Below are 25,224 nucleotides of genomic sequence, written 5' to 3'. Positions count from 1 at the left end.
CATTTCCTTATGATTGTCTAGGTAAAGACAGCATTACCAGTCGTTAAAAAGTTGTCTAAGCTTGCCATCACAGCCATAGGTTTGTGGCTCATACAAAACATGGGTGGGGGCACAGGGCAATACTAGTAGGAACTTATGGTGACAGTGAACATATATTCCAGAAAGGAATTAAAATAATGCGAGATGCAGCATTTTGTAGATCTAAAAATGCGGAGAAACGTCGCAACAGATGCAGGAGTTCTGCGTATTTTTACCCAATCAATCATTCACACTGTTTATTCCTTCCAATGTTTCCTCCTTTCTCATGAATATGTTGTTTGAGTTTGTTCATCCACCTCATGTATGAGAAGGTAGAAATCTTAGTTGAAACTTCCATCACCCCAATTCCTAGTGACTGTTGTAAGCATGGGTTCACACCAGTGAAATTATCCTGAGGTACAAATAATAAAAATAGGAAGGAGGGAGGGGAAAGACAGAGAATGACGAAAGTGAAAAATGTGCGTAACACTCACCAGCACTCATGAACCTTGCAATTGTTCACAATAAGACACCATTAAAAGTTTGATTTTAAACTTTTATTGTACAAGCATAAGATCCTTGACCAAAACATTGAAGTTTGTAAAAAAAAAAGTAGATTTACATGCAGACACTATTACTGGATATTTGTATACCTCAGTGATCATGAAAATACTTCAAATTTTAATAGTTTTACATTTCAAAAAAAGCAGTAGTTTCTTTTCACCCATTATGTTGTAGTCTGTGATTGGAAAATGCGGGGACATCAATTTAAGGAAGCAAAAGAAAGAGAATAGAATCAGAATAACTATGAGGTGGTAAAGAACTTTTCAGTGCAGTCTCTTCATTTAGCTTGCATTTACAGTCAGCAGGGAGCCCAAAATGAATGTACTAAATAAAAATTCCAGAGAAGTTTTGAATTCTTAGAACAAGTCCGATGAAAGTGAAATTAATTGATGTGATTTGTAAATATTTTAAAGTCCAATACATAGATAACGGAAAAAGTAAAACAATTATCACATTATTATAAATCACTAACATTGCAAAAGACTGAACTCCAAAACAATTTCCACTATACAGTTGTGCTTGTTTTATCTGTAATTCCATGTCCATATCTGGATTATCTACCAGAATTCTCAGGTTAAAGTCGAGCGCAGGAAGCTGTTTCATCACACAGATCATTAAACAACCATGTCATCCTGACTAACATTAAACAACTACTCAGTCCAAAAAAAATTGTTTTCACTTTAAACTACTCTTATTGTACATGTCTTCATGTATGCTCGGAGTTTTCAGGTACCATACATGCAATCTGTATTGGACCTCATTTATCTGACAATTTCCATCATCAGCCAAAGACCTCTTTCTATTCTGGGGGGATACTGAAAATTTACTTGTAAATGGAATTTCTGAAAAAGATTTATGGCACATTACCGTTTGCCCTATTGCTTTACATAACAATGTTCTTAAAGATATTCGACAAAACACGGACAAGGATATGTTAAGATATTTGTGGAGAATTAATACTTTGCACTATTCCGGTAGCATTTGCAAGGTATTGATTGGAAAATGGAAGATACGTGTATCCCAACTAAGTGATTCACAGTGGTACTCAGGGGTTCTAGTGGATGCTGAATATTGCTTTGATATAGTTCCATGGAACCACTGTGTGAAGGGGCAAAAAGTACCCGTATCTTTCTTTAATGACAGTCAAGTTTCAAAGCAAGATGTGGATCCAAACAGTGTGGAGAGAATCAGCATACTGGCAGGTGCACTTTGTTGATCAAAACCTCTTACATGAAGAGTTGGATTGAGCAGATTATAGAGCATTATTAAAGAAGATTTGCATGCCAAATAGCTGATGAGGAAGCTCAAAACTTGGGACAAAAGCTGTACAAAGTGCTACATGGAAATCAGCCATGTGAATGCACACTCATTTGCGGTTCATCGATTGAGTTTCTTGGCAGATATCAAAGCAGAAAGAGCCATGTTCCAATCTACTTGTCATTTAGATTCTCATATGACATGTAAATTGATTGAAACATGACAAACTGAAATTTCATGTATTTGAAAACAGCTATCAACTTAATTTCTTATGAACAGTGACTCACTTCACTTTTAGCTTCAAAATGCTGTTAAGAAAACAAATGTTCTGTTGCTGCAGATGATATCCATAAGGCACAAGGAAAAACCTTACTCTTTCTTCTTATCACGTGTGTCAACAAGGCCCTGAAAGGATACAATAACAGTTTTTAATTTAGCCAGTTAACAGCAATAAATACTTAGAAAGCTTGTTTTTCAATTTTAGTGTTCATTATATTTATTGCGACAAACAGCTAATTAATTGCTTTACCAGGTCTGTAATGTATGAACTGACTTGTTATTAGGATGTGGAGATGCCGGCGTTGGACTGGGATGAGCACAGTAAGAAGTCTTACAACACCAGGTTAAAGTCCAACAGGTTTGTTTCGAATCACTAGCTTTCGGAGCACTGTTCCTTCCTCAGGTGAGTAAGGAGTTGTGCTCCAAAAGCTAGTGATTCGAAACAAACCTGTTGGACTTTAACCTGGTGTTGTAAGACTTCTTGTTATCAGGTATGAAACAATACTATCAAGCGTGTCTGGATGTAAGTTCACACTCGGCCTCTTTCTTCCTCCTCCTCCAATGTGATAACCTACACAAGTATTATCAGCCATGTAGTTGTGGGAAAGCACCATAATCAAAAGTGTGGAACCAACAGTCGCCTACTACAGACCACTATCACTATTCGTAGAAGTTGGTTATCTGCAGGTGTCTGGGAGTAGATGAACTAGCAGCATTTTACATGTAGAATTGCCAGATAATCTGTTAAACCATAACTGGGGAAGAATATAAGGCGGGATTCTCTGCCGGCGGGATTCGCCGTTTTGCCGGCACCCGGGGGTTTCCTGACTGCGTGGAGCTGCCCCACAATGGGAAACCCCATTGACTGGCCGGGGTAACGGAGAATCCCGCCGGCGGGTGGAGGCTGAAAAGTGGTGTGGTGGGGCGGAGAATCCAGCCCATAAAATATACAAAGCAAAACCTTCACTGTCAATCTACACTGAAAGTTCAGGAAGCAGAAATGGTGACTGAAGACTACCGATGGTGGGGGACTGCAGTAAATGTCAGTCAGAATACTGAAAGGAATAAGGTAGTAGACTGGGTAGACTGGATTTACAACAGAAAGCAGTCATGGTTAATTGGTTTAAATACAAATATGTGTTTGACTGAAGGTTTATGCCCATATAACTGCATTTTGTTGATCTTTCCTTTCATTTATCGCATTCACACAACTCATGCGTAACTGATTCTGGAGTGAGAACTCCATATTATGTCCCTGGAAAACTCCCCCCCGCTATGAACAGCCCCTCAAACACGGTCACAAGCATCCCCATCTTTCCTCAAACCCCCCTGAAGAACCCCGTAACTCATACTTTATCTTCTCTAATCGCAAGGAGTCGTATAGGTAACCCAACCAAGCCGCTAACCCCCGTGGTGATGTCGACCGCCACTCCAGCAGAATTCGCCGCCGTGCAATCAGAGAGGCGAAGGCCAAGACATCGGCCTTTCTCCTCTCCATGAGCTTCTCTGAAACCCCAAAGATCGCCACCAAAGGGACCGAGTCAACTTCCTCCTCCTCTATCCTGGCTAAGGCCGTGAACACAACCTGTCCAGAATCTTCCCAATCTTTCGCAACCCCAAAACATCTGCGCGTGATTCGCTGGCCACCGCCCAGACCTCTCACACTCATCTGCTACCCCCTGAAAGAACTCACTCATTCATGCCCAAGTCATATGCACCCTGTGCACCAAAGAAACTGTATCAAGCTCACCCTTGCAGAAGAGGAAGTCCCGTTTACCCTACACAGTGCCTCATTCCATACTCCCCAATTGATCTCCCCTCCCAACTCCGCTTCCTATTTCTCTTTGATCTTCGCCACCTGCTCGCCTCCCTGCTCCCCCAGCCACTTGTAAATATCCCCAATTCCTGCAGATGCCTGAAATCTCTCACCCTCGGCAGCTCTAAACCTCTCCCTTAGCTCCTCCAGACTGGCAAAACCTTCCTCCAAATACAGATCCCTCACCTTGACCAGCCCCACCTCCCTTCACCTCCTGTATGCACTATCCACTTCCCCCGGCTGAAACCCATGATTCTCGCACAGCGTCGTTAGCACCGACATCCCTTCCACCCTAAAATGCCTCCTCAACTGATTCCATATCTTCACTGTGGACTGCACCACTGGGCTCCTTGAATACCGACTCGGAGCCATTGGCAACGCAGCTGACACCATAGTCCTCAACTAGACCCCTTACAAGATTCCTCCTCCACCCTAACCCACTCTACCCCTTCTCCTTCCCACCACCGCTGCACCTTGTCCACATTCGCCACCCAATAATAATGAAGCAAGTTCGGCAACGCCAACTCTCCCTGGTGCCTCTGCCTCTGTAGCAGGGTCCTCCCCACCCTCGGCATCTTCCGTGCCCATACAAAGTCAGAAATGATCGTGTCCGCTTTCCAAAAAAAGGCCTTTGGTATCAAGATCGGGAGAGCTTGAAAGATAGACAAGAACCTCGGCAGAATATTCATTTTAACCACTTGGACCCTCCCCGCCAGCGTTAAGTGCAGTGTATCCCACCTCTCAAGATCCTCCCATGCCTCCTCCACCAGCTTTGCTAAGTTCCACTTATGAAGCCCTGTCCATTCCCTCGCTACCTGAATCCCCAAATACCTAAACCTATCCCTCGCTACTGTAAATGGCATCTCCCCTAAAGTAGCCCGCTGTGCCAGCTCATTCACTGGGAATACCTCGCTTTTCCCTACATTCAGCTCGTACCCCGAGAACCCTCCAAACCTCCCCAGCAGGCCCATAATTCTTCCCAAACTCTTTAACGGATCCGAAACATACAGCAAGAAGTCATCGGCATAGAGCGGCATCCGATGCTCCCTCTGTCCCCTCATAACCCCCCGCCAATCTGCCGACCAACTGAGAGCCATCGCCAATGGCTCTATAGCCAGCGCAAACAGCAGCGGTGACAGCGGGCACCCCTGCCTCCCACCCCTTTGTAAATCAAAGCTTCGTGAGCTCATATCATTGATCCTCACCCTTGGTGCCACACACAGCAACCATATCCATGCCACAAATTGTGGCCAAAACCCAAACCTCGAACAAGTACCGCCACTCCACCATATCAAATGCCTTCTCCGCATCCATGGATACCACCACCTCCGGTACCAGCGCTCTTGACGGATTCATCACCACATTCAACAGCTGTCTTACATTACCTGCGAGCTGGCTGCCCTTCATGAAGCCTGTTTGATCTTCTGCCACCACCCCGGGGACAGACTCCTCCATCCTCCCCGCCAACAACTTAGCCAATACTTTCACATCCATGTTCAATAGTGATAGGGGCCTACACGACCCACATTCCACAGGGTCCTTCCCCCTTTTCAGGATTAGTGTGATTACTGCTTGCGTCATCGTCTGCGGCAACTCCCCCTTCTCCAGGGCTTCATTAAACGCCCCCAACAGGTGGTGCCAGGCCCGTCGCAAATTCCGTATAAAATTCCGCTGCGTACCCATCTGGCCCAGGGGCCTTCCCGGACTTCATACCCCGATACTATCCCGCATCTCCCTCAGCCCAGGGGCTCCTCACACGCCTGTCTCTTTGCTTCCTCCACCTGGGGAAATTCCAGCTTGTCCAGAAACTGCCCCATGTCCCCCTCCTCTCCTCCCAGGTCTGCATCATAAAATCCCTGGTAGTACTCTGTAAATGCCTCATTTATCTTCCCTGGCTCTGACACCACATCCCCAGCTAGTCCGTATCTTTAATATTTCCCTGGATGCAGCCTGCCTTCATATCCAGCAACCGTACTCCACAAGTAAGAAGTGAATGGGGTAGAGCCAACTCCTCAACAAGGCAACTTAGTGAGCGAACAGGCTCTTGATCCAGCACTCTCAAAGGCATTACAACTGATGACTGCTAATATTATTAGGGTCATTGACTAGAAACTTGGTCTGTAAGCACAAAATACCAGTGCTCATACTATAGAACTGTAGAATACTGGTAAAAGACTTGATGAAACAGGAAGATTTGCACTGTCAAAAATGCAACTTTCTCAGCTGAGGCCCGCTTACATTCCTTGGTAAAGCAGTTGCGTGGTGTGTCAGAATTCTGTGATGATCTGGAAAACTGAGGCCGAAGGAAGAATGCCCGGATTGTCAGTTTGCTAGAAGGGGTTGAGGGTAAACTCCAAGTTAAATTCTTGGAGAGCTCACCTTCCTAATTTAGAAACAAAATCTGCGCACATTAAATTAGAAAGGGCACATCATATCTTGACTCAGGTTGAGGGACAAGCCTGCAATTACCCATTTTCATAACTTCAAGGGTTGCCAATGAGTGTTAGAGGCAACTACATGTAATGGGGCCTTGCTCTATGAGGGAGCAAAGTTGTTTTTTCAGGATTTCTCAGTCGCAATACATCAGAGACACATGGGTTTTGTTTTGTTGCAGAAAACTCATTTAGATGACAAGAAGCACCAGAGATTGAAGTGGGATAGAGTGGGGCAGGTGATTTTTGCCTAATTTGTAGTCCCGGGGTGGGGGGATTTTAGTTCATAAGAATGTACCTTTTAGACGGGCGAACTTTGTGAAAGACACGGTGGGGGGTTATTTAATTGTTAAGGGGATGCTTCATCGGGAAAGTATTTCGATAATGAATGTCTAGAGCCCTCTAAACTATACTCTTGATTTTGTTGTGAAAGTCTTTAGGATTTTGCCAAATTAACATCAGCAAATTTCTTCATAGGTGGGGATGTCAACTGATATCTTAATCCTTTCATGGACAAACTTCCAATAACTAGAAATACTCCCAATCAACAGGGAAAGGCATTTACAGCTGTATGTGAGGATTATGGGGTACTTGGATGATTGGAGAACAATGCATCCGAAAGATGAAGAATTCACCTTCTTCTCCACTCCCAACAATGTACTACTAGAATTAATTTATCTTTTCATGCCCAAAACAATGTTACATTAATTGGTCGCCTGCTCTATAGATCGTCTCAGATCATGCCCCAGTCTTGATCTTGGATATTTAATACATCTCATAACTTTATGTCGTACTTTAAGACCAAATTTGATTTCTTCTATTCAGTCATTTCTCTCTGATGTAAGCCCTTCAATCCTGTGGGAAACCTGTAAAGCCATTGCAAAGGGCTTAGTCATTTACATTTGGCCAGCAAAAAGCATAAAATGCTGGTACAACAGCGCCAGCTTGAAGTAAAATTGGCCGAATCGGAGAGGGAGTATGGTAGGAATCCTAGCCATTCATTGTTGAAAGAAGTTAATGCAGTCCAAACATCCATGGACTCTTTGCTGACTCAACGCGCTAAGAGGAGAATAGAATTTGCTAAATAAAACCTATATGAATCTGGAAACAAACCGAGTAGGTATTTGGCTTTCCTTACGAAGAAGTTGGACACTAGGGCTAATTCCTCTGTGCTAGATTCCAATAGCAATAGGATGATTAAGACGGAGGATATTAAGAGGAAATTTGAAAGCTTCTATTTATATATATCAGGTGAGACGGGGTACTTCAAATGTCAACCTAAATGGTCCGATTACTAAGGGTGGTAAGGTAGTACTAAGGGTAGGTGGTAATTGCCTCGAGGTATCTTCAGTCTGCCAAAATTCCGGGTCAGATGGTTTTGGGAGTGAATATTATAAGGAATTTAAAGACTTGCTAATAGATCCTCTGATGTACAATCATTTATTCAAAGCAAGTACGCTAGCTAGTGGCTTCGAGAAGCGAATATCTCCTTAATTTTAATGGCAGGTTTGACAGCATGGTGGCGCAGTGGTTAGCACTGCTCCCTCATGGCGCCGAGGTCCCAGGTTCAATCCCGACTCTGGGTCACTGTCCGTATGGAGTTTGCACATTCTCCTCGTGTCTGCGTAGGTTTTACCCCCACAACCCAAAAAGATGTGCAGGGGAGGTGGATTGACCACACTAAATTATCCCTTAATTGGAAAAAATAGGTACTCTAAATTCATAAAAAAGGCAAGAACTCGGAGCAGCGTGGTCGATTTCATGCTTGAATGTAGCACAGTGGTTAGCACAGTTGATCACAGCTCCAGGGTCCTAGGTTTGATTCCCGGCTTTGGTCAATGCCTGTGCGGAGTCTGCATGCTCTCCGTGTGTCTGCATGGGTTTCCTCCGGGTGCTCTGGTTTCCTCCCACAGTCCAAAGATATGCGGTTAGGTGGATTGGCCATGATAAATTGTCCTTAGTGTCCAAAAAGTTTAGGTGGTGCTGCTGGGATAGGGTGGAGGTGTGGCCTTAAGTGGGGTGCTCTTTTCCAAGGGCCAGTGCAGACCCGATAGACCAAATGGCCTCCTTCTGCACTGTAAATTCTATGATCTAGGAATGTAGACTTGAAAGTGTTGTCTAAAACACTGGCATTGCGACTTCCGGTGGCGGCCATGAAGGAGTAGGTCGCACATTTGGTAGCTCCCACTCGGGTCGGACCGTTGGACCTTTTCCCCGATTTTCTCTCGAATTTTACTTGGAAAATTGATAGTGGACGTGACTATAAGGAGGAGTCCCACACCAGTGCATGGATAGGCGGACCAGGAGTGGTCGCAAAGGAAGAAATAGGCGAAGAGAGAAGGCCTGGGTTGAAGCTGCAGCCGGAAAAAGCATGGCGGACGACCGGAGTCCTGGCTCGACGACCCAGCGGTCGACGGAGCAGTTGATGAAGTTTATCCAAGAGCGCTTCGCCAAGCAGAAATAGGAATGCTTGGACCCGATTAGGGAATAGACAGAGATTGGATGCTCAAGATCGGCCAATCGAGAAAGTGGAGAAGGCACTGACTGAGCATGAGGAACACCAAACAGCAATGGAGGTGGAGATGCTGAGGGACCAGCAGAAGCCGCGTGTAGGTGACCCCCCCCCCCCCCCCCCCCCCCGGAGGGCAATGGTGGTGAGATTGCACAGATACCCGGATAAGGAGCGTATTCTACGGTGGGCCAGGCAGACACGGAGCTGTAAGTGGGAGAACAGCATCCTGCAAATCTACCAAAACCTGAGCGCGGACGTAGCTAGGAGAAGAGCGGGATTCAACCAAGTAAAGTCGATCTTTTTCAAGAAGAAGGTGAAGTTTGGACTGCTACATCCGGCCCGTCTTTGGATCACCTATAAGGAGCAACACTTCTATTTTGAGTCACCCGAGGAAGCGATGGACTTTGCCAGAAGGAAAAGGCTGGCAGGGGACTAAGGTGTTTGAACTTTGCTGTAGATTTAACGTTAAAAATATTTTTGCACTATATTTGTAATGCCTTCTGTATCGATGCTGGAACTGCCGTGTAGTTTTGTAAGTTAAAGTTTGCATTTGTACTGGTGGGGGATGGAGGTGTAAATTTTCGATGTGGGGTTTTTCTCTGCTTTTTCTCTTTTGATTAACTACTGGGCTGGGAATGTTTTCTCTGGAATATGTGTGTCCGAGTGGGGGAGGGGCGGAGAAACAATAGGTGGGGAAATGTTTGGCGCCATGGGCGGGGGCTACCAAGCTAGCTGGCTCACAGAAGTGCAGTGGGGGGTGAGCAGATGTTATGCTTTTGAAGGGGCCTATTTTTATGCTGCTTTTATGGGGGGGAATTGCTCTGCTGACGGGGGAGGGACTGTTGCTAGGGGGCAAGTGGAAGGTCAGGGATGGAGGCTGTCTGGGGGCGGGCCTGCTGGTACGCATGGCGCGGCATGTGTATGTGCCAAACTGGGATGATGTGGACTTTATAAGGATGAAATTGGATCATGGCCCGCACTGGGCAGGCGTACAGGTGATCAAGGAGTGTGGCCAGCGCCCGCATTGGAGATTGGATGTCGGACTGTTAGCGGATGAGGAGGTGGGTGGGTGGGTGAGGAAATGCATCCAGAAATTTCTGGAAGTTAATACTGCAGTCTCGGCAGCAATGGTCTGGGAGGCGCTGAAGGCGGTGGTCAGAGGGGAGCTGATTTTGATATGGGCCCACAGGGAGAAGGTAGAGCAGAGACGGATCGACTGATAGGGGAAATACTTCAGGTCGACAGGAGATATGCGGAGACCCCAGAGGCAGGGCATTTAAGGGAACAATGGAGGCTACAGTCGGAGTTTGGCTTGCTAACCACAGGGAAGGCGGTGGAGCAGCTGAGGAAGGCGAGGGGTGGCGATATATGACTATGGAGAGAAGGCCAGCAGAATGCTTGCGCAGCAGCTCAGAAAAAGGCAGGCAGCCAGGGAGATTGGGTAAGTGAAGGACAGAGATGGGAAATTGGTTGAAGATTCAGCAGGGGTTAACAGGGCGTTGGAGGAGTTTTATAGCAGGCTATATGAGTCGGAACCCCCAGCTGGGCCAAAAAGGATAATTCTCGGGGGGGTGGGTTGAGGTTCCCGAAGGTGGAGGAAGGGCTGTTAGAAGGGCTGGGGGCACCAATTGGGATTGAAGAAATAGCAGAAGGGCTGAAGGGTATGTAGTCGAGTAAAGCCCCGGGACCGGACAGGTACCTAGTGGAGTCTTTTTTAAAAAGCTCTCTGGGATGCTAGGGTCACTGCTGATGGGGATATTTAATGAGGCACGGGAACGAGGGGTGCTTCCCCCGACGATGTCACAGGCCACAGTCTCACTGATCTTGAAGTGGGAGAAGGACCTGGAGCTTATCAGCTGCATTCATAGATCATAAAATGTACAGTGCAGAAGGAGGCCATTCGGCCCATCGAGTCTGCACAGCTCTTGGAAAGAGCACCCTACCCAAGCCCACACCTCCAACCTATCCCCATAACCCAGTACCCCACTCAACACTAAGGGCAATTTTGGACACTAAAGGCAATTTAGCATGGCCAGTCCACCTAGCCTGCACATCTTTGAGCTGTGGGAGGAAACCGGAGCATCCGGAGGAAACCCACGCACACACACGGGGAAAACGTGCAGACTCCACACAGACAGTGATCCAAGCCGGGAATCGAACTTGGGACCCTGGAGCTGTGAAGCAATTGTGCTAACCACAATGCTACCGGTTAGCTATGCGGGTCCTGCAGACCGATCTCCTTATTAAATGTTGGCGCCAAACTGTTGGCCAAAATCTTGTCCTCTAGGATCGAAGACTGTATTCTGGATGTGATTGGGGAGGACCAGATAGGATTTGTTAAGGGCAGGCAGTTGGCGGCCAACATTAGAAGACTGTTGAATGTGATCATGATGCCCCCAGAGGGTAGGGATGTAGAGGTAGTGGTTGCAATGGACGCAGTGAAGGCCTTTAAATCGGGTGGAATGGACCTATCTGTGGGAGGTGCTGGGGCGGTTTGGGTTTGGATGGGGCTTCATCGACTTGGTTAGGCTGCTGTATCAGGCACCTTTATTCTCAAATTCAAAGCAACCCAGATTTCCCACCAGGTCTTCCACAACATGGTTTTGATATTTGGAAGGCTATGGGATTTATTAGGCTAGTGGACATATTTAGGGGTACTTCTTTGTTATCTTTTGAGCAAAACTCCTTTTTCAGATATCTACAACTTAGAAATTTTATTCTTAACAAGACATCTCTGCAATATAATGCTTGTTTCTCCCCAGTGGAACGAATCCTATTATCTATGGAATCAAAGCAATTAATTAGCAAGTTTCATGACACATGATGTTCTAGATCCAGTGTGAATGTGCTAGAGACTCTGTGGTCTTGGGAAAAAGATCTTGCAGTGAACATTGACGAGGAGACCTGGGGCACTATCTAGGAAAATGCCAATAGAATCTCTGTAATAGAACGAAGGAGACCCAACATAAAATAATGCACCTTCTGGATGTTACATCAAGCTTAAGACACAGGATAGACCCCACTATATCTTCACTGTGCCAAAATGCAAAATAGTGAGAGGAGGCTATACACATCGTGTCTGGTCCCGTGTCAAATTAAATCCTACTGGTTGGGCATATAAAACATTTTTTTTTTATTTACATTTTTTTAAAAGAGTAACCAATTAATTTGTTTCCAATTAAGGGGCAATTTAGCGTGGCCAATCCACCTAATCTGCACATTTACAATTGTGGAGGTGAGACCCATGCAGACGCGGGAAGAATGTGCAAACTCCATACAGACAGTGACCAGGGCTGGGATTTGAACACGGATCCTCAGCGCCGTAGGCTGCAGTGCTAACCACTGTGCTATGTGCCGCCCAATGGCTGGGCATACTTAAAGAATTAGAGTCAATATTTCATATGGCCTTAAGAGTTTGATTGTTTGTTCTTGGCTCTGGGGCTCCCAGTCAAAAACATAATTGACGCCAATGAGAAAAGGCTGCACAATATCCAAACATTTGCAGCAGGAAGAATTTTCGTGGTTCCTGGATTAGCTATGAGCCTCCTTCTGTTCAGAATTGGCATAAAATATGGATTGCATCCCAATGGATTTTCTAACCTATATATTCAAATCCAAATCAAATTAATTCCAAAAAGCGTAGGGCCCCTTTCTCAAAATCTCAGGCTCAGTAGTATTTGACTTATTCCCACAAGATTTTCTGCAGGTTCTGCAGTACCACCTCTACTATACTAGATGTGAGGGTGTGTACCACTTTGCCATGTTTTCTTGGCTTTATCCGTTTCCCCTCCTGCCCTATTACTTGTCCTGTCTACTTTTTGTACATGTGGAAGCGCCGGGTTTACTGAGCCAACTGCATTGAGTTCCTCCGGACATTGATCATGCTGTAGCATACCAGTTTTTTTGTGGTGTCTTGTATAGTTTGTAAAAATGGAAAACTCTAATAAAAATATATAATTCTTTTAAAAAACAGGTCTGTATTAGCCATGTCTTCAAAGTATCCCTGAAACAAAATTGTGAGATTTTCAGTATGGCACAAGATTTAAAAGAACAGGTAAAATATGCTAAATTTAAATTGCTCTGCTTTGCTGCATGCCGTTTGTTTCTCAGATTTCCTGTTTTAATCTCAATTTAGTATACTTCTGTCTTAGGGCCAAAGAAGCCACACGAGTGTCATTCATGCTACCAGAGACAAAGCAATGTTGGCCTTGGCCCATGGCAGAAAACGTGGTCTACTGTTGCTGCTCTGCTTCTGCTCCCACTCTTTACTATTGCTGTCAGAAAACAAACCTAATTATTGGCTAGAGCCTGTTGACCAATCCTTGACTGCTGTTCACTGTAAAATATATTCCTCCGTTGTTACCCTTATTCTTTTCTGCTTGTTGCCAGGCTGTCTAGTTGAGGAAACAGCTCTGAATTCAAAGGCTGACAAGTACTGTCACCCACCACCACCTGTAGGTGGGATTAGGATATAAGACAGAGAACTTAAAATAAAGTGAGAAGTTAATCAGAATAGTAACAAATGTTTCATCAAGATTTTATGTTGGGAAGTTAGAATGACTTTATGATTTCACTGAATTACTGCAGTAACTTAAGTGGACACATTTTCTTACCTGTATCTTGTCATGCTCCTGCAGAAGACGATCATATTCCCTAGCCAGTCCATCGCTTTGTTTTTTGATTGTAGCCATTTCAATCTTTGATTTCTCAAGAGCTTTGCCACACAAAAGGATACAGAAAAAATAGAATAATTAAAATGTTGAATGAAAATTGCCATCTGATTTCTAAATGAAATTATACAAACTGCACTGTTGTTTAATGTTATTTAGGACATTTTCAGTAAGTTGCACTAATTGTAAGAGATGATGTAACTCCAGAATTCTTCTCTTGATGTTGCATTCTATGGAGCTCCTAACAGTGCAGGAGTTGAAGTGTTTACATATAGATGAAATTTACATTTATCCCTTGCAAGTTAGTTTTGCACATAGATTAAATAGCCTGGACGTACTGCACACTGATACATACGAACAAGGAGTAGGCCATTCAGTCCTTCAGGCCTGCTCCGGCTTTTAACAAGATCATGGCTAATCTGATAAATTGAAATCTGCCTCCCGCTTTCCCCTGATAACCTCATCAGTCTTGTTTACTAAGAATCTGTCCACCTTCGCTGTAAAAATATCCAAAGACTCTGCTTCCACCACCTTTTTGGGAAGGGAGTTCCAAAGACTCATGACCCTCAGAAAACAATTCTCCCAACTCCGTTTTAAAAGAGAAACCCCTTATTTTTAAACAGTGACCCTGAATTCTAGATTCTCCCACAAGAGGAAACATCCTCTCCACATCTATCCTGTCAAGACCCCTCATGATCTTATATGTTTCAATCAAGTAACCTCTTACTCTATTAAACTACAGCAGGTACAAACCTAGCCTGTTCAACCTTTCCTCATAAGACAGCTTGCCAATTCCAGGTAATAGTCTGGTACACCTTCCCCAACTGCTTTCAACGCATTCCCCTCCTTTCTCAAATAAGGTTACCAATATTGTACACGGTACTCCAGATGTGGTCTCACTAGGGCTGTATAATCGAAGCACAATCTTCCTACCTTTTTTATTAAATTCCCCTCATAATAAACGATAACATTCCATCAGCTTTCCTAATTACTTGCTGCACCTACATACTTAGCCGATTGTGAGTCATGCAATAAGATACCCAGATCCTCTGCAGCTCAAAGAAATTTCTCACCATTCCTCCCAAAATGGACAATTTCACATACTCCGTTTGCCAGATCTTTGCCCTCTTTATCCACAGCCCATGTTGCTTCCTCAAAAGAACCTGCGTCACAACCTCTTCACAACTTACTTTTTTAACCTATCTTTGGGTCATCAGCAAATTTGGCAATCATACCTTTGGTTCCTCCATCCAAGTCATTTATATAAATTGTAAACAGTTGAGGTCCCAGCATTGATCCATATGGCAGAACAGTAGTTACATTTTGCTAACCTGATGAACACCCATTTATGCCTACTTTGCTTCCTGTTAGACAGCCAATCTTCTTTCTATCCATACCCTGTTACCATGAGCTTTTATTTTCCACAATAACCTTTGATGTGACTGAAATGTTTTCTCGAAATCCAAGTACAGTACATCTGTTGGTTCCCCTTTATGCAAAGCACGTTACTTCCTCAAAAGAACTCCAATAAATTGGTAAAACATAATTTCCCTTTCACAAAACTATGTTGACTCTGCCTGATTACCTTCAACTTAATTTATCCAAGTGCTCTGCTATTGCTTCTTTAATAATAGCTAATATTTTCCCAATGATAGATGTTAAGCTAACTGGCCTGTAGTTTCCCACTTTCTGTCTCCTTCCCATTCTGAATAATGGAATTACATTTTCTAATCTAATCTAATGTTCCAATCAAATGAGACCTTCCCCGAATTTAGGGTTTTTGGAAAATTAAAACCAATGCAAGGTAAGGTAAAGTCGCCATAGTCCCAGATCACCATAAGCTGCTTTCCCCTTTGGGGAGGGGGGAGGGGGGGCCCTGACTGATGGTGGTTTAACCCGAGGATCACCAACCTCAGCAAGGAGCAAGGTTGAGAAGGCAGGGCCTTAATGAATAACCTCAGCCGGTGCGGGAATTGAACCCGCGCTGCTGGCCCTAGTCTGCATCACAATGTCTAACTCAGGCATTTTCAAAGTGGGGGTCGCGGGCAATGTTGGGATTGTCGCGGAGCCATTCATCGCGGCGTTTTCAATCGCGTGAATTCAGGCGTAACGGCTGCAGCAGCCGGCTTTAAAAAATGCCGGCTGTGGGTGGTTTTAAAAATGCGGGCGCATGTGTGCCTGCTCATCAGTGCGCATGCCCAGAGCCCAGAAACACTTCCTCCTCCTGACATCAGCACGCTGACCCAGGAGAAGATTTTTTAAAAATTCAATTCAGCCTTCCTGCATCTGTCTTTAATATGCTCAATGGCTGCGCCTGCAGAACTCAGTTTGATAGTGAATTTTAGAGATTAAAAGATTCACCTTACTTTGAGTTAAGTAATTCCTCCTCGTCTATGTCTAGAATCGTCCAATTGCAATTTGTAGATGATATCCCCAGGCCGTAAACCACCCATCTGAGGAAAACTTACATTCTGCATCTGCTCTGTAGAGTCCTGAGAGAATAATGCTTGTTTCAATTAGGTCATTTCTCATTCTTTGCTACTCTAGACTGTAGAATATAAGCCCAGGCTCACCTCTCGCATTAAAGGTAAGAGAAAATGGTGGGTTGCGAATGTCGGCCGGCATGGGTTGCGAAGGATGGCGGGTTGGTAGAAATGGGTCGGGGAAAAAATGTTTGAAAAACACTGATCTAGCCCAATGAGCTAAATCGGCTCCAAAAACCAGTTCATTAACTACCTCACTAGCCACTTCTTTTACAGACCTTTGGATGAAATCCATCAGGGTCCATTTTTTGTCAGCCCGAAACTCCAACAATTTACTCAATACCACTTTTCTGGTGAGTTCCTCCCTCCCTTCTATTTCCTGTGCTTCCACAAAAAAGCTGACAAATGACATTTCTCAAAAATTTTAAGGTGACAAGTTGTCAAGGTTGTTCAAAAAGCATAGAGATCCTGTATTTTATAAATAGAGGCAGACAGTACAAAGGCGTCAAAGTTATGCTAAACCTTTAGGTCAGTGCTTATGCCTCAATTGAAGCATGATGTCCGATTCTTCGCGCCATAATTTAGGAAGAATGTCAAGGCCTTCGTGAAGATTCAGATGAGATTTAATAGAATGTTATCAGGGACGAGGGCGGCACGGTGGCACAGTGGTTATCACTGCTGCCTCACAGCGCCAAGGCCCCGGATTCAATTCCAGCCTTGGGTGACTGTCTGTGGAATTTGCACATTCTCCCCGTGTCTGCGTGGGCTTCCTCCGGGTGCTGCTGTTTCCTCCCACAGTTCAAAGATGTGCAGGTTAGGTGGATTGGCCATGTTAAAATTGACCTGTAGGTTAGATGGGGTTATGGGGATATTGCAGGAAGTGGGTTGAGGTTTAGGTTCTCTTTCAAAGGGTCGGTGCAGACCCGATAGGCCGAATGATTTCAGTGGTGCAGAGACTACATAAGATGGGATTGTTCTTAGAAGAGAGAAGGTTACAGGGACATTTAACAAGTGTTCAAAATTTTAGGGAGTAAATAAAAATAAACTATATTCACTGATCAGTAATCAAAGGGAATTGATTTTTTAAATGCAGTGACTGCTGGTATGCAATATAGTATCTGAAAAGGTGGTGGAAACAGCAGTAATAACTTTCAAACAGGGTACATACTTGAAATAAAGCAAAATACTGCGGATGCTGGAAATCTTAATCAAAAACAGAAAACGTTGTAAAAACCCAACAGGTCTGGCAGCATCTGTAGATGAGTTAACATTTGAGTCAGATCCCAGTTCCAAAAAAGAGTTATATTGGACATACATTCATACATACTCGTTACTAACGAGAATGAAAATAACTGATATTTGACCTTCTGAAGGATAAAATGCTGTTATCTCAAGAAAATCATTGTAACTCATGCAACACAAACAAGATCATACGTAGCTCAAAAATTTTGCTCACACATTCAAACAAGCAATAACTACATGTTACTTGAATTGTTGATCCCTAAACAAATGCCTGTGGCCAATTCAAAACTTTACTTTGTCCAAAAATCTTTTTTTCCCCAAAATCATAAACCAGTCTTTTTATTCCACATAATTATTGTTTTAATCAGTATAATTTGAGGTTTTATTTAAACCAAGATAATTGCGCATTTTATTTATAGCATTCCCTACTCCAAAACAAAGGTCTGCATTTGAAACTTTGCCAGGGCAGTTTAAGACAAGGCAGTTCAAACTTCAAAGAAAAATGTATTTAACTCAAGATATTAATTGATCTCCTACTGCTATTGGCCAATGAAAAGTAAAAGTTAGAATAAAATATTTTCAGTTTTTCAAGGAATTGGCAGCTGAACAATTGGCCAGCCATTAAAGCCTGCAGAAGTGCAACAAAATACTTTTTTCAATGCATTTATTCAAGTTAAGCAATACAAATAAGGAAGATCTCGGGTTTGGTCTCCCAAGCCTGGGATGGTAGTAGGCACTGCAATTGGTTTCTGTGCCACTTGGGAAGCTAGATTAATCAAAGAAAACTGCCTGAATCCCATGTCAGGTTAAATTAATGTTAGATAAACAAAATGCAACAGAGCAAGTTATATATTTTTATAATAGTCCTTCAAATTCCAAGATCTATATTTGTTATTCCTTTTGATTAAGAGTCAGCATGTTCATGTGAATTGCTATCCTCACAAACAAGAATCTGGTTTCACTACCTTATATCTAGCTGTACAAGAGTGCAACCAATGAGGAGGGTGTATTACAGCAAGATCCCCATTGCTAGGTGAACTGGATATCACAATCCTCCAATTTTCTGAAAGGCAGACTGATCAATACTTCAGCTTAGGCAAGACCAAATGTCCATTGATAAGCTGCTCTATTTTACAAACAGAAGTGAATGTACTAAATAATGGATACAGCAAACCATACTCAAAACAACCTTACATCAGTCCCTCTTTTAAATAATAAATATACACCAACAAGGCATTTAGCAGGTTGAAAAATCACTAAGGATTCTGACCAGTTATCTAACTTTAGGGCCAGTTTTCATACTAAAATAAACTGCTTCCTGCTTGCATTAATTAGCAGCCTTTATAGGGACTGTACCTGGACATGTATTTTTCTCTTGTACAGCTTGCACAGCTGTCAACTAAACTCTCTCACGGGGCGGCATGGTGGCGCAGCGGTTAGCACTGCTGCCTCACGGTGCTGAGGACCTGGGTTCGATCCCGGCCCTGGATCACTGTCCATGTGGAGTTTGCACATTCTCCCCGTGTCTGCGTGGGTTTCACCCCCACAACCCAAAGATGTGCTGGGTAGGTGGATTGGGCACGCTAAATTGCCACTTAATTGGACTAAAAAAAAAAATTGGGTCCTCTCAATTTATTTTAAAAAAACACTAATTTCCCTCACACTCATGTGATTCTGACAAACATAAACTATACCTCCTTGTTCTTCTTGACCAATTTTCAACTTTTGCCACAATCCTCTTTTGCATCCAGCTGGGTGGGACTGCACATTCCAGGCTCCATTTGTATTTACCCAATTGTAGCCAGAGAATGATCTGAAATGATTTATTTTTCCATTCAGCTACCTTTGATGTCCCGGAAGAATATCTCACTGGCTCCTTCCAATTCTCATCTACATGATGCCCCTCAGCAACAACATCTGGAAACATAACACTAAGTTTGATATGTATGCTGATGACACTGCGTCTCCTAACCCCTCAACTGGCTCCAAACTGGTTGCTTGAGGGACATCCACTAATCGATGAGCAAAAACTTCCTTCAACTAAATAGTAGGAAGACTGAAGTCATTGTCTAGTTCCTGTCACAAACTCTGCTCCCGTGCCACTAACATCATCCCTCCCCCATGCAGAAATCTAACAGCTGAAGGAGGTTACAGAAATAGGCAGGGTTTATGTCATAGAGGGATTTGAAAGAATGAGAATTTTAAAATCAAGGAATTGCTTAACCAGGAAGTCAGCGAACACAGGGGTGGTGGGTGAATGGGACCTTGTGCAAGTTAGGATGCAAACTAGCAACTGTCTGATGTTAAATTAGACTGTTATAATCTTGACGTGTATTTGATCCCAAGTTGACGGAACATACGTCGGACCATATCTTCAGCATCACATACCACTTATTTCCATCAGCTGACTACATTTCTGCATCAGTTCATCATGCTGAAATCTTTATTATGCTGTTATTATTTGACTATTTCAAAGCTCTCCTGACCAACCTCCAATACTTTGTCTTCCATAAATTTCAGTTCATCAGAAACTCTGCTGCTCATATCCTAATAGGCATCAATCACCCATCACTCCAGTGTCTGCTGACCTCCTGGCTAAGCAATGCCTAGATTAAAAAATTCTCATTGTTGCTTACAAATCCCTCCATGGCCTCAAACCGCTCCATCTCTGTAATCTCCTCCAGCTTTATAACTGCTGAGATTTCTACACTTTTTCAATTCTAGCCTCTTGGGCATCCTGGATTTCAAGAGCTCCATCATTTGCAGCCAAGGCCCTAGCTGCGGAATTCCCTCCTTACACATTCCATTTTTCTACTTCTCATTCCTTAAAAAGTACTACTTTGACTCAGCCTTTGTTCATCTTTCCTAGTATCTCCTTATGTGCTTGGTGTCAAATTTTGTTTGATCACTCTCCTGTCAAGTGTCTTGGGGTGTTTTACGATGTTAAATGCATGGTGTCAATGCAAGTTTGTAGAACTCTGGAAAATTGGTTAAAAAGCTCAAAATACAATGTACTATTTATTTTACAACAATTTTTAATGATCTACCTTCTGTGGTTTTCTTCAGTTCTGCCGTTAGTCTCTCTTGTTCTTTAATCAGCTGCTCATTTTTCACTTCCAGTTCCTTATTTCCATCGTCTTTACCTCTGTTTAAAGCCTATTGATAAAAAACAAAGTATTATAGCTATAATGAAATGTGAAATGTAAGGAAAAACATTTTGCATTATATATTTTGTGGGAAAACAATTACATATTTAGAACATACAGTGCAGAAGGAGGCCACTCGGCCCATCAAGTCCACACCGACCCACCCAAACTCTCACTTCCACCCTATCCCCGTAACGCAATAACCCCTCCTAACCTTTTTGACCACTAAGGACAATTTATCATGGCCAATCCACCAAACCTGCACGTCTTTGGGCTGTGGGAGGAAACCGGACCACCTCACGCAGACACGGGGAGAACGTGCAGACTCCGCACAGACAGTGACCCAGTGGGGAATCGAACTTGGGACCCTGGTGCTGTGAAGCCACAATGCTAGTCACTTGTGCTACCGTGCTGCCCTAAACGGTGGTGTGCTCATGTAAAGGATGCTACTGGCAGCTGTGGAACCATGCCCCATTCCGTACTTTCAGAATTGGAAAATGGGGAAATAAACAGAAAAAATACAACTGAATTATATTATTCTCAATTCAATGTAGCTGCTAAGTTTTAAAGGACATGGCATTATATTCAGTCGATTCCACGATTCAATTACATCACTGACCTGTAAGCCCACCTACCATGGTCTTATAAGTTTTTACATCCTTGCCTAACAAAAAGGTATCAATCTCAGTTTTAGTAATTCCAATTGACCCAGCCTCAACAGCTTTTTGAGAGTTCCAGATTTCCATGATGCTTTGTGACATTGTCATGCTCTAATTTTACATTATACCCCCTTGTTCTGGATTCTCCCACCAGAGAAAGTAAGTTTCTATCTACTTTTACAAATCTTTTATCCAGCTCCAGCACACAAGTAAATCATCCCTTTATCTTCTACCTTCATGGGAATACAAGCCTAGTCCTCGCAACTTGTTCTCAATACTATAACCGTTTAAACCACAATACCATTCTGGTGTATGTGTGCACCTACTTCAATATCCTTTTTAAAGTGTGGTGTCCATATCTGAACACAATAATCCAGATGGGGTCTAACTAGAGCCTTGTACAGCTGCAGCAAAACCTCTACCCCATTGTATTCCAGCCTACTCGAGATAATAGTTAACATTCCATCTCTCAAAGGTATTTTTAGTACTTGCCCACTAGTTTTTAGGTAATTTCTGTAGAAAGGCCTTGAAATTTCACTGCTCCTAGTTTCTCACCATTTATAAAATACTTTGATCTATCTTTCTCAGTTCCGAAGTTTATGACTTCATACTTCTCCACATTGAACTCCATCTACCCCACTCACTTCATCTGGTAATATCTTGTTGCAAATTTCTGATCCCTTCTGTATTATTTACCATGTTAAACCTAATTACATACAATCTCTGAAAAAGCTATTCAACAACAGAAATAGAGAGAGAATTTGGAGAGCAATAAAAACTGAAAGAAGTTGTAAGTGAGCCACAAGTTTTTGGTTCTCTTGGGAAAATTCTGAACAAAGTCAGGTATGTGGGGCAGCACGGTGGTGCAGTGGGTTAGCCCTGTTGCCTCACGTCACCGAGGCCCCAGGTTCGATCACGGCTCTGGGTCACTGTCAGTGTGGAGTTTGCTCATTCTTCCAGTGTTTGCGTAGGTTTCGCCCCCACAACCCAAAGATGGGCAAGCTAGGTGGATTGGCCATGTTAAATTGCCCCTTAATTGGAAAATTGAATTGGGTACTCCAGATTTTTTTTTAAAGTAAATAAATGAATAGATCTGCCAGGTATGTAAAAGATTGAAATTTCAAAATTTTACAGCATTTACCCACTCAACTCCAAGTCAGCGATTTTAAATGGGAGAGGGGCATGGTGGACACAGGCCCCAAAGTTGGCTGCACACCCAGGGATTCAGGACTGGCATACCCTGCCAATCCTCATTTACATAAACGTTCCCAGGGTTCCACTGGATATCTGCTAGATTTTCTCTGTGGTCAGCAGGCATGAATGAGAATTTGGAGGCAAGAGGGATGTACCTGCAGGAATTTCCCAGGTAATTAGTGGAGATATGGGTTGGCAGGCTACAAACAAGCTTGCAGCTGCTCTGCTATACTCCCACTAGAGCCTGCAAATTTGCAGTTTACAAATTTTCAGCATTTAGCTTTTAAATGAAGACAGATACAGATCATAATTTGCTGGTTTATGATTCTGTCTTATTATACATTTCTGAAAGTTCATTAGCTTTTGTAAGGCCAACTTCTCATGAGATGGGTCAATGCCATTAATATCAAAGCAGAACCTAATGGACCACACATAGGTGGAAGAGGCAAGAAGAAATTCAAGCTGAAGTAGGTGAAGGCAAAGAGAAGGATCATTTCAGTGAAAACAACTGTGTCACAAATAACCGGGCCTCATTTCAAAGATTGCCAGTTCATAAAGAACATCTGGGAGCCTGGAACACAATTCTTCCATTGTAGGAAAGTTCACACCTTCAGAGGTTGTCAATGTCAAACATTGATTTATTTACTTTTGAACACCAATTATCATATTTTCAGACCTTAGTAATGCCATAGTTTTTCAGTCAGTTGAAAAAGCCAGATGATTTTGTCAGGAATATTTGTCCAGAGCTATTATCAAAGGTGCTCTGCAGCTCAGGGTTTTTCCAAAGTGCGGGTCACGACCTGGCTAACATTCGGGGTGCAGTTTTTGTCCTGTGTTTGTGCGTGTGTGAAACTAAAAGTTGGGAGAAGCAGTGTGCTATTTTTTCACGTCATCCCCGATTTTGAGCAAATCTAAAGTCCCGGGTCGGTAATTCAATCAAGATTTTAAAGTGTAGTGTTAGTTTTATTCTCTTGCTTTCAGGCAAATACAACTTTGAGCAGACTTTTACGAACTGAGGTATAAATGCAAGTTACTGATGTAATGTGGAACTGGGGAAACTCCTACAAACATTGTCCCCCTTCTCCCTCGTGATCCACCTTTACATCTCAGCATCTGAGAGACAGTGGGGGAGTTGCGACTGAAGAGAATGCGCAGAATTATCAGTGCAGAGTAACCAAACTAACTGGTCAGGGAGTTAGCAGATGCAGAAATTAAATGGGCGTGTAAATATCCATGAAGTCTTCATTGAGTCTGCCCCCAGCTAGTTTGAACCATATTATAATTTACAGCGTGTGGCTGGGATGGAGACAGGGGGCTGACTATGGATAGGTATTGAGACCAAATCATGCTGGAGTTGGACAGCAGCTATTCAAAAATACAGGGCTTTGGTGGTCTGGACTGAAGTAGTTCCGCTGTTGGCAGGAAATCAGTCTCCATGAAGTGACTGCAATGGTATGCTTTCTGGCTGGGGAGACAGGAACACATCACAATGTCACAACTGAATATCTGAGAAAATAAGTAAAATCTGAGAAAATAAGTAATATCTAAAAAAAAAGACTTTTTCAATGTCCATTTTGTCTGATTAATGACAGCCAGAACAGATAGTTTGTCAGTTGTCTGTGGGGCAGTTTTACCCTTGTCAGCATTCATTAATAATAATAATAATAATAATAATAATCGCTTATTGTCACAGTAGGCTTCAATGAAAAGTCCCTCGTTGCCACATTCCGGTGCCTGTTTGGGGAGGTTGGTACGGGAATTGAACCCGTGCTGCTGGCATTGTTCTGCATTGCAAGCCAGCTATTTATCCCACTGTGCATATTGATGAACCTTTTTCTAATTGTGCATTTTGAAGTTGAATAAACTTGCAGAAGTAATTGAATTGCATTTCAGCCAATTATAAATCAAGATTTTAATATCATTATCTTCAGATTTATGGCTGTTTTATTTACAAGAACCACATATGGCTCTCTTCCAGTAATATCTGTTCTTTGTTCTCCTCTCCTCAGTCTTCTTCCTTTGCTGCTTTGTTTCCTCGAGGCAGAATCTAGCGATGAATGCAGGTTCTCAATTTTTAGTGGCCCTCCAGCATCTCTCATGAGTAACTATTCCTCATGCGTGATCCTGGACAGTGAATTTTCATAGACAAAAGGACATCATAGGCTTGTCTGATCCTGTCCTCACTCAATGCTGACATAAATTCAATGCACCAGGGATTACTGGATAGCGATTAAGAACAGGAAAATTAGATGATTCGCTTTCCCTCTCCTACCTGGGGCAAGAAAACATTAGTGTCCCAAACACTGCCTTGACTCTGGATGAATTGGGTAAGTGAATCTGACATGGGTCCCGAAGCTCGGTTAGTTGGTAAACCTGGGTCCTGTGAATTAAAGTTTGATAAACACTGCTGTAGCTGATGAACAGCAATCATGTTTGTGTGGGGTACGAGGACTCTTTTTATTTTAAAATTTCTTCTTTCCCCTTGCTCAGCCGATCAAACACCAGACTGGACATCAATGGAGTCATCAACATCCCAAACTAAGAACTTGCAAATTTGGATCAATTAATGTAGGTAGGAATTCACATTCGTGGGTGTGCGCTGCAATGGTCTTCGTTTCAATGTTACTAAATAGCTCATAAAATGCAACCTGTATTTTGAATGATTTTCAAGTGCATGGAATAAGCATTAGGTTATAAAAAGATAAAGACATTACAGTAGATCTTAACAAGGCATTACCTTTTTCAGTTCTTCATTTTCCTCCATGTACCTTTTGGCTGCATCATTGGTATTATCTGTTTGAACTTTAAGCGCCTGACTTTCTCCCATTACAGTTGCCAGTTCTGAGGTAAGAGTGATCATACGTCTGAGAACACTACAAAAAAAAAATTCTATAAATGGTATGCCATTATAAGAAATTGTTACAATGTACAATACTGTGGAAAGCTTTCACA

At 43.0% G+C, this 25,224-nt stretch overlaps 1 protein-coding gene across 1 annotated transcript in view; it reads right to left on the bottom strand.

The window, feature by feature from the left end:
* Positions 1–560: 560 nt before the first annotated feature.
* Positions 561–25,224, bottom strand: part of dus4l (dihydrouridine synthase 4-like (S. cerevisiae)) — a 101,998-nt gene continuing 77,334 nt past the window's right edge. Inside the window, exons 11-14 of the mRNA XM_038812216.1 lie at positions 25,010–25,145; positions 20,321–20,429; positions 13,492–13,592; positions 561–2,244 (exon numbers count right to left, since the gene is read on the bottom strand). Coding sequence (XP_038668144.1) covers positions 2,209–2,244; positions 13,492–13,592; positions 20,321–20,429; positions 25,010–25,145 — 382 coding nt within the window. The 3' untranslated portion in view covers positions 561–2,208. The remainder of the gene's footprint in view (positions 2,245–13,491; positions 13,593–20,320; positions 20,430–25,009; positions 25,146–25,224) is intronic.

This window comes from Scyliorhinus canicula, chromosome 11 (genome assembly GCF_902713615.1).
Source record: "Scyliorhinus canicula chromosome 11, sScyCan1.1, whole genome shotgun sequence".
Taxonomy (NCBI): Eukaryota; Metazoa; Chordata; class Chondrichthyes; order Carcharhiniformes; family Scyliorhinidae; genus Scyliorhinus; species Scyliorhinus canicula.
This window is presented reverse-complemented; position numbering and strand designations above follow the sequence as displayed.